The sequence below is a fragment of the Salmo salar genome, chromosome 11 (assembly GCF_965601325.2).
Source record: "Salmo salar chromosome 11, fSalSal1, whole genome shotgun sequence".
NCBI classification, from domain to species: Eukaryota; Metazoa; Chordata; class Actinopteri; order Salmoniformes; family Salmonidae; genus Salmo; species Salmo salar.
Genome location: NC_138301.1, coordinates 88,343,072 through 88,354,850, shown reverse-complemented (window position 1 = coordinate 88,354,850; position 11,779 = coordinate 88,343,072). Strand labels below are relative to the sequence as shown.

At 43.2% G+C, this 11,779-nt stretch overlaps 1 protein-coding gene and 2 non-coding genes across 8 annotated transcripts; all 3 read right to left on the bottom strand.

The window, feature by feature from the left end:
• Positions 1-34: 34 nt before the first annotated feature.
• prpf4 (pre-mRNA splicing tri-snRNP complex factor PRPF4) lies at positions 35-11,772 on the bottom strand. 6 transcript variants are annotated; one of them, XM_082957507.1, is made up of 15 exons: positions 9,417-9,737; positions 8,432-8,609; positions 5,212-5,418; positions 4,939-5,125; positions 4,582-4,669; positions 4,392-4,471; positions 4,185-4,278; positions 3,997-4,091; positions 3,527-3,585; positions 3,260-3,383; positions 2,911-3,000; positions 2,571-2,693; positions 1,593-1,700; positions 1,279-1,397; positions 35-611 (listed from the first exon to the last, which is right to left on the bottom strand). In XM_082957507.1, exons 3-15 carry the CDS (start codon positions 5,369-5,371, stop codon positions 418-420), a joined length of 1,521 nt encoding a protein of 506 aa, XP_082813633.1. In that variant the 5' UTR covers positions 5,372-5,418; positions 8,432-8,609; positions 9,417-9,737; the 3' UTR covers positions 35-417.
• Positions 749-882, bottom strand: LOC123725286 (small nucleolar RNA SNORA47). Its single transcript, XR_006757787.1, has one exon. It is a non-coding gene; the product is annotated as a small nucleolar RNA SNORA47 (small nucleolar RNA).
• On the bottom strand, positions 1,857-1,993 carry LOC123725287 (small nucleolar RNA SNORA47). The gene has a single exon (XR_006757788.1). It is a non-coding gene; the product is annotated as a small nucleolar RNA SNORA47 (small nucleolar RNA).
• Positions 11,773-11,779: the final 7 nt, after the last annotated feature.

Sequence of the window (11,779 nt, the reverse complement as noted above, 5' to 3'; positions counted from 1 at the left end):
TTTGTCATGTGCAAGTGTAAAATAATGAAAGATATTAGTGAGTTTGTTTTTATTTAAAAAAAGGCAATTGGATCAACTTGACACCAAATTACTCGTGTTTAAAAATCACCTAAAACAATGTTATTAACAAACAAAAATATCTGGGAGAAAGGACAAAGTATACCCACAACTTCAAAGTTGTAGATATTAATAGCCTCAAATGTTGTTCAATAATAAATCGAACAATCTACTAAATGTCAAGACAAATTCCGAATATTTAGGATGTTCAGATTAATCCATCAATCGAGAAGTTAACATTTTACAGATCTTGGTTCAACATTCTTCTACTTGAATGGAATGACAGTCAGGTATTGCCATAGAAATAGAATGACATTCTATGGTACATTCTATTTCTACGAGTTGTCCTCCCTCCCCTCCTCATTCTGACATCCAGAGCTTGAAGGTGCGGTCGTAGGAGCAGGTGGCGATGAGCTGTCCGTCAGGGGACATGTCCACGCCCATCACCTTTCCCTCGTGGCCCGCCAGGGTCTTCAGCGGGGACCAGCCCGGGTGGGTCCACACCTTGGCTGTGTTGTCATAGGCCCCAGTCAGGAGGAAGTGACCGTTATTGGCTAACAGAGGGAGATTGATGGAGGGAAATGTGAGCACAGAAATATTGCAACAAACTTTTTTTCTTTTTATAAATCCAGTTAGACTTTCAGTCCAGACTTTTTAAACTGGTTAAAGACAGTGGTATTACTAGTCCAAAATGATGTTCACAAACACAACATCAGTTCTTAAGTGTCTCAGAGCCGGTTGTTGTGTCTGCCATATTTTCCATTTAGGAGGTTATAACCAGTGTTAACAGCACAGAACAAGCTGCTAAACTTTCTCAGTCCTCCAAAAGTGTGTGAGATAACCCCTGTAATCAGCTCAGTCTAACGCAAAAAATATATCTAAAAAAAATCCCATGACAAACAAGTCCATCTCAAACGTTTTTGGCTTGAGGACCACATTTGGGATTTCACAATTCAACATAGGGCAGCACAGATGTCTTTATGTCCGATTTATCGGTCAAAATTGGATTTGCAGGCCAGAAAACGGCAGCTATTTGAAAATATATAGGTCCATCCTCATTTCCTCATACTTTCTAACCAGTTGTAGACGTTTTAAACCTGACGGGTCATCCACATGGCAGAAATCCGTCGCAGTGACTAACAACTTTGAACCCTGTGATTACTCAATTGCTTGATTAAATATTTTAAAAAATGGAGGTCTGTGGGACCTGGAGAAACTCACGTTGGAATTTGACAGAGGACACCAGGTTCTGATGGGAGGGGATGGTGTAGATGCACTTCCTGCGACGCAGGTCCCACACCTTACAGGTGTTATCCCCACTTCCTGTTGCTGCGTGGTAGCTAAACGGAGAAGATGGTTTCATTAGTGGACCTATAAACACACTCCGGCTTATCATCATCATCATCAATACGTAGGGCCAGGAGTTCTTCCTGACCATTGAATAACTCCAGGCTGTAGTTCTAGATCATATGTTTGAGGAATATCTGACCCCATCCATAAGATATGAATAACACAACATCTTCCATGTCATTTACCCGTTGGGAGAGAAGTCGATGCTGTAGATCTCTTTGAGGTGGCCCTCCAGGAACATCACACAGCGCCCGGTCCGAAGGTCCCAAATACGGCCAAATGAATCCAGACCCCTGAGAGAGAGATGAATATTGTGTACTGAGGCAAACTAGGATTCAGCCAACAGTACTGCTGATGAGGGGTAAATAGGGATCTGTAATTCTTTCGACTGTAAATGATTCTGTGCTGAATTGCACCTGTCAAGAAGCTTTACAACAAACAATAAGATGGATCTGTACACAAACACAACGCCAGCTCTAATGTGTAACATGCAGCCGGTTTGTTGCATCTGCCTAATTTTCCATTTAGGAGGTTATAACCAGTTATAACAGCACAGAACAAGCTGCTAAACCTTCTCGGTCCTCCAAATTGTTCAGCAACAATGTGCACTGAAAGAGTAGCGTGTGTGTGGGTGTGTGTAAGGAAGCATGTTATCATTAGGGGACATGAAGGGAACATCCCTGTATGTTTCAGACCAAGCCAGCCACAGAGGCTCTCGTTCTGCCAAACCTCTAATTGAGAAAACTGGGTGGACATCTACTGGCCTTCATTAAAACAGACTACTGAATCCAACCATTGTTTTACTATAGCAACCATTCCCTTTAATAGGCTAATCTAGATCTGCTCTTTGACCTGACAGCACTTCAATTACGGGGTTGATTAAAGCCTTTTCTAGATAGTACTTTCGTTTCGGGGAGGACACAGATCCCAGTTATCTGAAGCCAAGGTTTGTTGTAGAAATAATGGGGTAATACTCTCCAAAAGTGCTAGATTTACTGGCAACATACATTGCAACAGAGACAAGCAAAAGAGAACACAGAAATGAATGCGATTTGTTTTAGACGTTTCAGAGATATTTTCAACCGTCTCTCCAATAATGACGTATTGTGAACAAATATTGACAACCGACATTGACTTTCATAGCATATCCAGTGAGATCTTACCCAGTAGCTGCCAGAGATCCATCAGGGTGGAATTGCATGTCATGGACTCCTTTACTATGTCCCTCTTGGTGCAGGATCTCTTCCTGGGCCTCCAGGTCCCACAGCCTCCACGAATTATCATAGCTGCCAGGGAGAGGGGAGAGAGGATTAAGCCCCACTTTAGATTCACTTTGAACAACACAAGCCCGGCCAGAATACAATTTATCTATGGTCTATGGTGGAGGCAAGTGATCATGTTTGTTTTTATTGTATTGCCTGGATGGGCCGTTCTAAAAACAATAGAACAAGTTCTCAACTGGCGTTGCCGGATTAAATAATGCTTGGGAATAAATTCACCCACCAGGTGGTGCCCAGGAACCTTCCAGAGGGGTGCCAGGCTACTCTTGCCACCCTCATGGAGTGGCCCTCGATGTCAGCGACAGGCACGTCGCTGTGAAGAGAGGGGTTACCACGGTTACAACACATCAACATGCATTTTCTTTTTTTAAATGGCCACCATTGATTTCAGCAGCTCACTCCACAACCTCAGCTACTGTTTATGACGGTACCCGAGGAACATTTGGGAATAAGCTTCACTGCTCTTGGTCGACCCCTCACCCTTTTATGCCTGAATAATATTTGGTAGCCTTCCTTATTTGACAGATGGCAATAAAGACAGAAACACAGTAACGATAGCAATCGGAGCAGACCTGTCCAGACTCCAGAGTTTGACGGAGCCGTCGGCAGCACAGGAGGCCATGTTAACATCAGAGTCCTCCAGAGTCAGAGTGGCCTGAGGATGAAAACAGATGGCCCCCACATGGGTGTTGTGGCCTGTGGGAAGGGAAAGAGAAGATCACGCGATGATAAGGATGTATTAGGGTTGGATATACTTACAATTATTACGGACTACCGTTGCCCAAGCAAAGAGGAATTGCAAAGGGATAAGAAAGAGGAAAACAAGAGATCCTTCTTACCTCGAAGGGTACGGACAAGGGTACAGTCAGGAACATTCCACAGTTTACACAGGCCACTCCTAGAGAAAAGAACAAGTCAGGAAGAGATGAGGAAAAGTCAAATACCTTTATTGATGGCAACATTTTAAATACAAAAAACACCCAAAGTCAAACAGTACGTTTACATGCAAACGAACAATTTGATATTAAAACGGTTTTCTGAACAATCTTTAGAATTATTAGGACATGTAAACAGCTTTAATAAAATCAGCGTTCCAACGGTGTATCTGATCTGTGCATGTGCCTGCAACGGTAGCTCAAGCCTTCCTCTTGTGCGCGAGTGAAGTGAGTTTGGAGAAGTACGTAAACATTTTAAAACAAACTATTATATTCATCTTACTATCCACAATAATCGTATTATTGTGTGCACGTAATCATGCTCACTGCTGCCTGTGCGGTGCACTGAGAGAGGAGTGAGAGAAGGGACTCACCAAGACGCGGTCACCAGCATTTTGGAGTTGGGGCTGAACTGGCAAAAGGATATAGGCCTGTCGTCACCGATCTGACTGCAGAAGTTATTCAGGTTCTAGATAGACAGAGAAAATCATGTCATTCTACAACTGTTTTTCACAAACAAGACAAGTCCTTTAATGCTTTCGGAGACTGATGGAGGACGTACCCTGAGCGTCTTGTGAAGTTCTTGCGTCCGGACTGTCCGTGTAGATTCTGGGATCTCCCTGTGAGCTCTGGCATCTTCTAACCTTTTGACGGCCCTGTTGAGACATCGCGCGCGCTTTTTTATCAATACGATTTTGCTGCAAAACAACCTTTGAAACTATCATTGTCATCATGGTAACTATGGTCCAACATTAGAATCAAGCTGTACCTGGGCAGAGAGTATCTGGCCAACCAAAGCCTTGCCTCCTTAAGAGTGGTCGGCCCTTCATGGTACCATGTCTGCTGACACTGAAAGGGGGGAACAGGAGAAGACATCAAACGCGTGTGTCTCCATATTGCATGAATACGGACTGTAGTAGTGAGAGAAAGATATAGGAGAGTCAAGCCACATATCACACCTCCTCTTGGGAGCGTTTGGATTTCTCATCGTCCTTCTTCGATTTCTTCAATGCATCTGGACCCACTACAGAGAGGATATTCCTTAGCCTGGAAAAGAGAGCAAGTACAAATTGAGCAGGAGAGGGGAAGAGAGATTGTGAGCAATGATTAAAAAGGTGGACATAATGCACGTGAAATAACTATCGATACAGTGTGTTAAAGCATTAGGGCAATTCCTCAAAACGGCTGTTTTAAATGGTGAGTTAACATGTTGTAAAAGCATCAAAGGGTCACAGATGTGTGGATTGTTGTCTAATTGTTGATTCACACATTCAAATATTTGAAGGGGTGGACAGAGCCATGCTTGTGTCCCTCACCTCTCTCGTCTCTCAGCAGGCCCCTCCCCAAACAGTGTGATTGGTTCCCTGAGGGCCCGTAAGCAGGCTTTGACCTCTGCGTCGTCGGTGGATACTGTGATTTGTCTTGCTCTCTTTCTGCGCTCAAAGTCAGCCAATACCTCAGACTGGCGCTCAGTCACACGTTCCTCAAGTTCAAGGGACTCGCCTTGAGGGGAGAGGAGAAGTTAGATGATACCTCAACAAACTCTTCATAACTCTTTTCAAATACAGATTTGGGTTTGGTATACTAACCACTGGAGATGTTGATGTTGCCAGCCTCGATTCCTGCTTTGACAGAATCTTTGCCTGACCCAGAGGCCTCTCGTCCCAGCCTCTCCCTCTCCTTCTCCTCCAAACTGCCATAGAAGATCCTGGTCTTCTTCACCAGCGGAGCTTCTTCATCGTCAGACATCTCTGGTCCTTATGTATAGTCCCACTGTTTACCACAAAGATACTGCCCTGGAATAGACAAGACATACGCAGATTAATGATTTGAGTACTTGATAGCCAACCACCTCAATCGCTATAGTTAATGAGGCAAAGTGTAAAGCTATTAAACCAAGCAATTTGGTGACCAACAATAGCCAAGTCCCTAATCAGTAAATCAAATGGATAAGATGCATTGACAAAATATTGGGAGTTCGTGCTGCCTTCCTATACAAGAGCACGTCGACATAGCCTAGCTAGTTAAACTGGCTAGCTAACGTTAGCAAACAATACTCAAGAGTTTGCCAACAGCAAAAGCATCCCCAACCAAACAAAATGCTCAACATTACGGGGATTGGTTTAGCTGTATTTCAGTCTTGGGTTTCAAATAACAAAGCAACTACAAAAGAAAAGTAACTATCAAAATCAAATTACAGAAGTGGTAGCCGCGTTGTATCTCGGTCTGGGAACAGGAAGTTGTTAATCGAAAACGTTGGTTAGAAATTTCACAGCGACATCTAGTGTAAAGGAGTCAAACCAAATATTTTCCTCTGGGTCAAATCAATGGGCGTGTTCGAGAGCATCCAAACCGTGACGTTAAATTCTGTAAATTCTGACTGATTGATCTAGAAACAAGCAGATCACGTTGACCAACGTTGGTCACCACTTTTGAAAGTGTGTTGCATTATGGGTATAGGTCAGATTTGCGATGACATGTCGACTGCATGACCTTTACAACAACCATGTGATCAAAGGTAATACACTTTTGACTGCAGTCAACTGGAAATTTCTGCATTTGCCCCTCACCAACTGCAACATGAAGTCGGAACTAAAGCATTGTAGGAGACAGGCTTCTGTTTTTTGGAAGCAAAGGGCACTACATGCTCATAAATGGTTGATGTCGCATAACTATCATTGGTTATTATCAGTGCATGTTTACTGTTTTAGATGGATGACTATTTAGAGCTTAAGTATATCTTTATCCTTACAATCAAATAAAAATAAAATAAAAAGTATTTCACCTTTATTTAACCAGGTAGGCCAGTTGAGAACAAGTTCTCATTTACAACTGCGACCTGGCCAAGATAAAGCAAAGCATTGCGACAAAAACAACAACACAGAGTTACACATAGGAAAAACAAATGTACAGCCAAAAACACAATAGAAAAATCTATGTACAGTGTGTGCAAATGTAGTAAGGTTAGGGAGGTAAGGCAATAAATAGGCCATAGTGGCGAAATAATTACAATTTAGCATTAACACTGGAGTGATGGATGTGCAGATGATGATGTGCAAGTAGAGATACTGTGGTGCAAAAGAGCAACAACAATAAATAACAATATGGGGATGAGGTAGTTGGGTATGCTATTTACAGATGGGCTGTGTAAAAGCACAGTGATCGGTAAGCTGCTCTGACAGCTGATGCTTAAAGTTAATGAGGGAGATATAAGTCTCCAGCTTCAGTGATTTTTTGCAATTCGTTCCAGTCATTGGCAGCAGAGAACTGGAAGGAAAGGCAGCCAAAGGAGATGTTGGCTTTGGGGTGACCAGTGAAATATACCTGCTGGAACGCGTGCTACAGTTGGGTGTTGCTATGGAGACCAGTGAGCTGAGATAAGGCGGGGATTTACCTAGCAAAGACTTAGAGATGACCTGGAGTCAGTGGGTTTGGCGACGAATATGTAGTGAGGGCCAGCCAACGAGAGCATACAGGTCACGGTGGTGGGTAGTATATGGGGCTTTGGTGACAAAACGGATGGAACTGTGATAGAATACATCCAATTTGCTGAGTAGAGTTTTGGAAGCTATTTTGTATTTCGCCGAAGTCAAAGATCGGTAAGATAGACAGTTTTACGAGGGCATGTTTGGCAGCATGAGTGAAGGATGCTTTTTTTGCGAAATAGGAAGCCAATTCTAGATTTAATTTTGGATTGGAGATGCTTAATGTGAGCCTGGAAGGAGAGTTTATAGTCTAACCAGACACCTAGGTATTTGTAGTTGTCCACATATTCTAAGTCAGAACCGTCCAGAGTAGTGATGCTAGGCGGGCGGGCAGGTGCGGGCAGCTTGGGCAAGTTGCTGCGGGGGGTGCAGAGCTGTTGGCCTGGGTAAGGCTGGCCAGGTGGAAAGCTTGGCCAGCCGTAGAAAAATGCTTATTGAAATTCTCGATTATTGTAGATTTATCGGCCTTGACAGTATTTCCTAGCCTCAGTGCAGTGGGCAGCTGGGAGGAGGTGCTCTTATTCTCCATGGACTTTACAGTGTCCCAAAACTTTTTGGAATTAGTGCTACAGGATGCAAATTTCTGTTTGAACTGACTGTGTATATTTGTGCCTGACTTCGCTGAAAACTTGCATATCGTGGGGGCTATTCGATGCTAATTCAGTACGCCACAGGATGTTTTTGTGCTGGTCAAGGGCAGTCAAGTCTGGAGTGAACCAAGGGCTATATCTGTTCTTAGTTCTACATTTTTTGAATTGGGCATGATGGTGAGGAAAGCACTTTTAAAGAACAACCAGGCATCCTCTACTGACGGGATGAGGTCAATATCCTTCCAGGATACCCGGGTCAGGTCGATTAGAAAGGCCTGCTTGCTGAAGTGTTTTAGGGAGCATTTGACAGTGATGAGGGGTGGTCGTTTGACCGCGGGCCCCTTACGGACGCAGGCAATGAGGCAGTGATCGCTGAGGTCCTAGTTGAAGACAGCAGAGGTGTATTTAGAGGGCAAATTGGTCAGGATGATATCTATGAGGGTGCCCATGTTTACTGATTTAGGGTTGTACCTGGTAGGTTCCTTGATAATTTGTGTGAGATTTAGGGCATCTAGCTTAGATTGTAGGACGGCTGGGGTAATAAACATTTCCCAGTTTAGGTGACCTAACAGTACGAACTCTGAAGATAGATGGGGGGCAATCAATTCACATATGGTGTCCAGGGCACAGCTGGGGGCTGAGAGGGGTCTATAACAAGCGGCAACAGTGAGAGAGACTTACTTCTGGAAAGGTGGATTTTTAAAAGTAGAAGCTCGAACTGTTTGGGCACAGACCTGGATAGTATGACAGAACTCTGCAGGCTATCTCTGCAGTAGATTGCAACTCCGTTCCCTTTGGCAGTTCTATCTTGATGGAAAATGTTGTAGTTGGGGATGGAAATGTCAGACTTTTTGGGGGCCTTCCAAAGCCAGGATTCAGACACGGCTAGGACGTCATCGTTGGCGGAGTGTGCTAAAGCAGTGAATAAAACACATTTAGGGAGGGGGCTTCTGATGTTAACATTCATGAAACCAAGGCATTTACGGTTACAGAAGTCAACAAATGAGAGGGCCTGGGGAATAGGTGTGATGCTGGGGGCTACAGGGCCAGGGTTAACCTCTACATCACCAGAGGAACAGAGAACGAGTAGGATAAAGTCTATAAGAACTGGTCGTTTAGTGCGTTGGGAACAGAGAATAAAAGGGGCAGATTTCTGGGCGTGGTAGAATAGATTCAGGGCATAATGTACAGACGAGGGTATGGTAGGATGTGAGTACAGTGGGGGTAAACCTAGGCATTGAGTGACGATGAGAGAGCTTGCATCTCTGGAGACACCAGCTAAGCCAGGTGAGGTCTCCCCATGTGTGGGGTGTGTGACAAAAGAGCAATCTAAGGCATGTTGAGCTGGACTAGGGGCTCTACAGTGAAATAAAACAATAACTAACTGAAAAAGCAGAAGACAAGGCATATTGACATTAGAGAGGCATGTGTAGCCGAGTGACCATAGGGTTCAATGAGCAGCAATAGATGAGTCCGGGAGCCGTTCGGTAGTCGCTACTATGCTAGGCGAGCGGGAGGCACGGCGTTCAGAAAGGTAGCGGGCCGGGGATAGCAGAAGGGTCTTCAGTGACAAAGCAACGGAAAAGCCTGTTGAAACCACATCGGATGATTACGTCGGCAGACCAGTCGTGATGGACCGGCGGGGCTCCGTGTCGGCAATAAAGGGGTCCAGGCCAATTGGCAAAAGAGGTATTGTAGCCCATGAATTAGCGGGTATACCTCTTCGGCTAGCCGGGAGATGGGCATAGCTCGAGGCTAGCTCAAGGCTAACTGGTGCTTGCTTCGGGACAGAGGCGTTAGCCAATCATTTGCAGCTAGCTAGCTGCGATGATCCGGTGTAATGGCTCAGAGCTTGCAGCAGGAATCCGATGACATGGTGGAGAAAAGCAGTCTGATATCGCGCTGTGCAGACTTGCAGGTATTGACCGAGCTAAAGCTGGCTGGTGACCGAGCTAAAGATTAAGTCCGCTAGCAGGGCTAACAGTGACTATTAGCTAGTTAACTGGCTAGCTTCTGATGGAGGTTCCAGTTATAACGTATAAAAATAACAGATCCGTACCACAATGGATGGGGCGGGTTGCAGGAAAGTATATTTAGATCTTAGGTGGAAAGTGAGATTAAAATATATATGAAAAAAAAACAGTGAGACCGACTATTTACATGGGACAAGACAAACACGCATGTCCGACTACTACGCCATCTTGGATTCGCTAATTGCATAGGCCTACATGTGATCCACATTTCTAACATAAATAAAATATCCCACTTGTGACAATTTAGCTAATGTATTTATCTAGATGTTACTGTAATGTGTCCAATGTTATAGCCTACAATTGTCTTGTTTGTAATATTGTTGTCACCAAACAAATTGTAATTGGTTGATTGTCTATTAAGTGTGAATAAAATTGAATACATATTGTAGGCTACACATGGGTTATTGTCATGCATTTCTACACTGGCAATTTTAGAGGCTTAATCTGTGTCCGGGAAACCGGTCCCTAATGAGCAAGTACCCCAGACACCAGTCGTGGGGTCAATACCAAGTGCATTTGACTGCTTGGCATATTGTTTACTCAGTAACTTATATGAAGTGATCGTATACGTATTGTTTGCCCAGTATGTGAACTGGTGTACATTTATTGTCTAATACTTTTCTCTACAGTGAGTGTTTTGTCTTTCATGTGATTGAATCAAATTCTGTTCTTTACATGCTTACTGACAAAAGCAACATAAAGGTTGAGTATTAAAGACATACACTGCATGCTGTAGTGATGCTGACATGCAGCAATTACCATACAGTAAGAATCTTGGTGTTGAATCTTGATGTTGCCCAATCACAAATAATGAGGAAGGTACAAAGGCATGAAGTAATGGCAAACAACAGAGCATGTCCTATATGCTGCAAAAACACCTCTCATTCTAATAGCCTATGCACTCACTACCTGGTCTTGTAAATGTTAGAAAGAGCTTGGGCTGGTATCTAATTTCTTTATCATCAGGATATTCATTCCTTGAACCATGTTGATTATGTTAAGCTTTGTGTAGAAGAAGTATAATGTTGATAGCATCCACTATATCGGCAATAACAAAGGCGAATGCCATGTCTGCCATTGTCACGTTTCCTAGAAACAGTTGAAGTTGTCCGACTTGCAGTTGGTTCATTCATCGACTTCTGTCTACAGTCGTCTACTTTCGCGCGCCCATTGAGTAAGTTATAAGCAGTGGTGGAAAAAGTACCCAATTTGTCATACTTGAGGAAAAGTAAAGATACCTTAATAGAAAATGACTCAAGTAAAAGTGAAAGTCATCCACTTAAATACTACTCGAGTAAGTCTAAACGTATTTGGTTTTAAATATACTTAAGTATCAAAAATACATGAAATTGCTAAAATATACTTAAAGATTGAAAGTAAAAGTATAAATCACTTCAAATTCCTTATATTAAGCATACCAGACCGCACAATGTTCTTGTTTTTGAAATGTACGGATAGCCAGAGGCATACTCCAACACAAAGCATTTGTGTTTAAGTGAGTCCATCAGATCAGAGGCAGTAGAGATGCCAGGGATGTTCTCTTGAGAAGGGCGTGAATTGGACCATCTTCCTGTCCTGCTAAGCATTCAACATGTAACTAGTACTTTTGGGCGTCAGGGAAAATGTATGGAGTAAAAAGTACATTATTTTCTTTAGGAATGTAGTGAAGTAAAAGTCAATGTTGTCAAAAATATGAATAGTAAAGTGCTACTTAAGTACTTTACACCACTGGTTATAAGGTGATTTGTAAATAAGTCAGTCTTGACTCACCTTTAAAGTCGGCTGCAATAGAGCTCGCCAGTTTGTAATCCAAAAACCCGAAAATGAGTTACATCTGGTTCGTTCAGCCATTCAAATGACAAAAATGTATGGGGAAAGAATTCATAAAGGTCATGTTAACTGACTGATATTAAGCCTGTGTTAACCTCAGACATTATTTTCGGCATTGATCCCAAAACCCTATTCTTTCCAATTCATTTTCGCCATATGTATGGCTGAACGAACCAGAGGTAACTAATTTCTGGGTTTTAGGACTACAAGATGGCGATC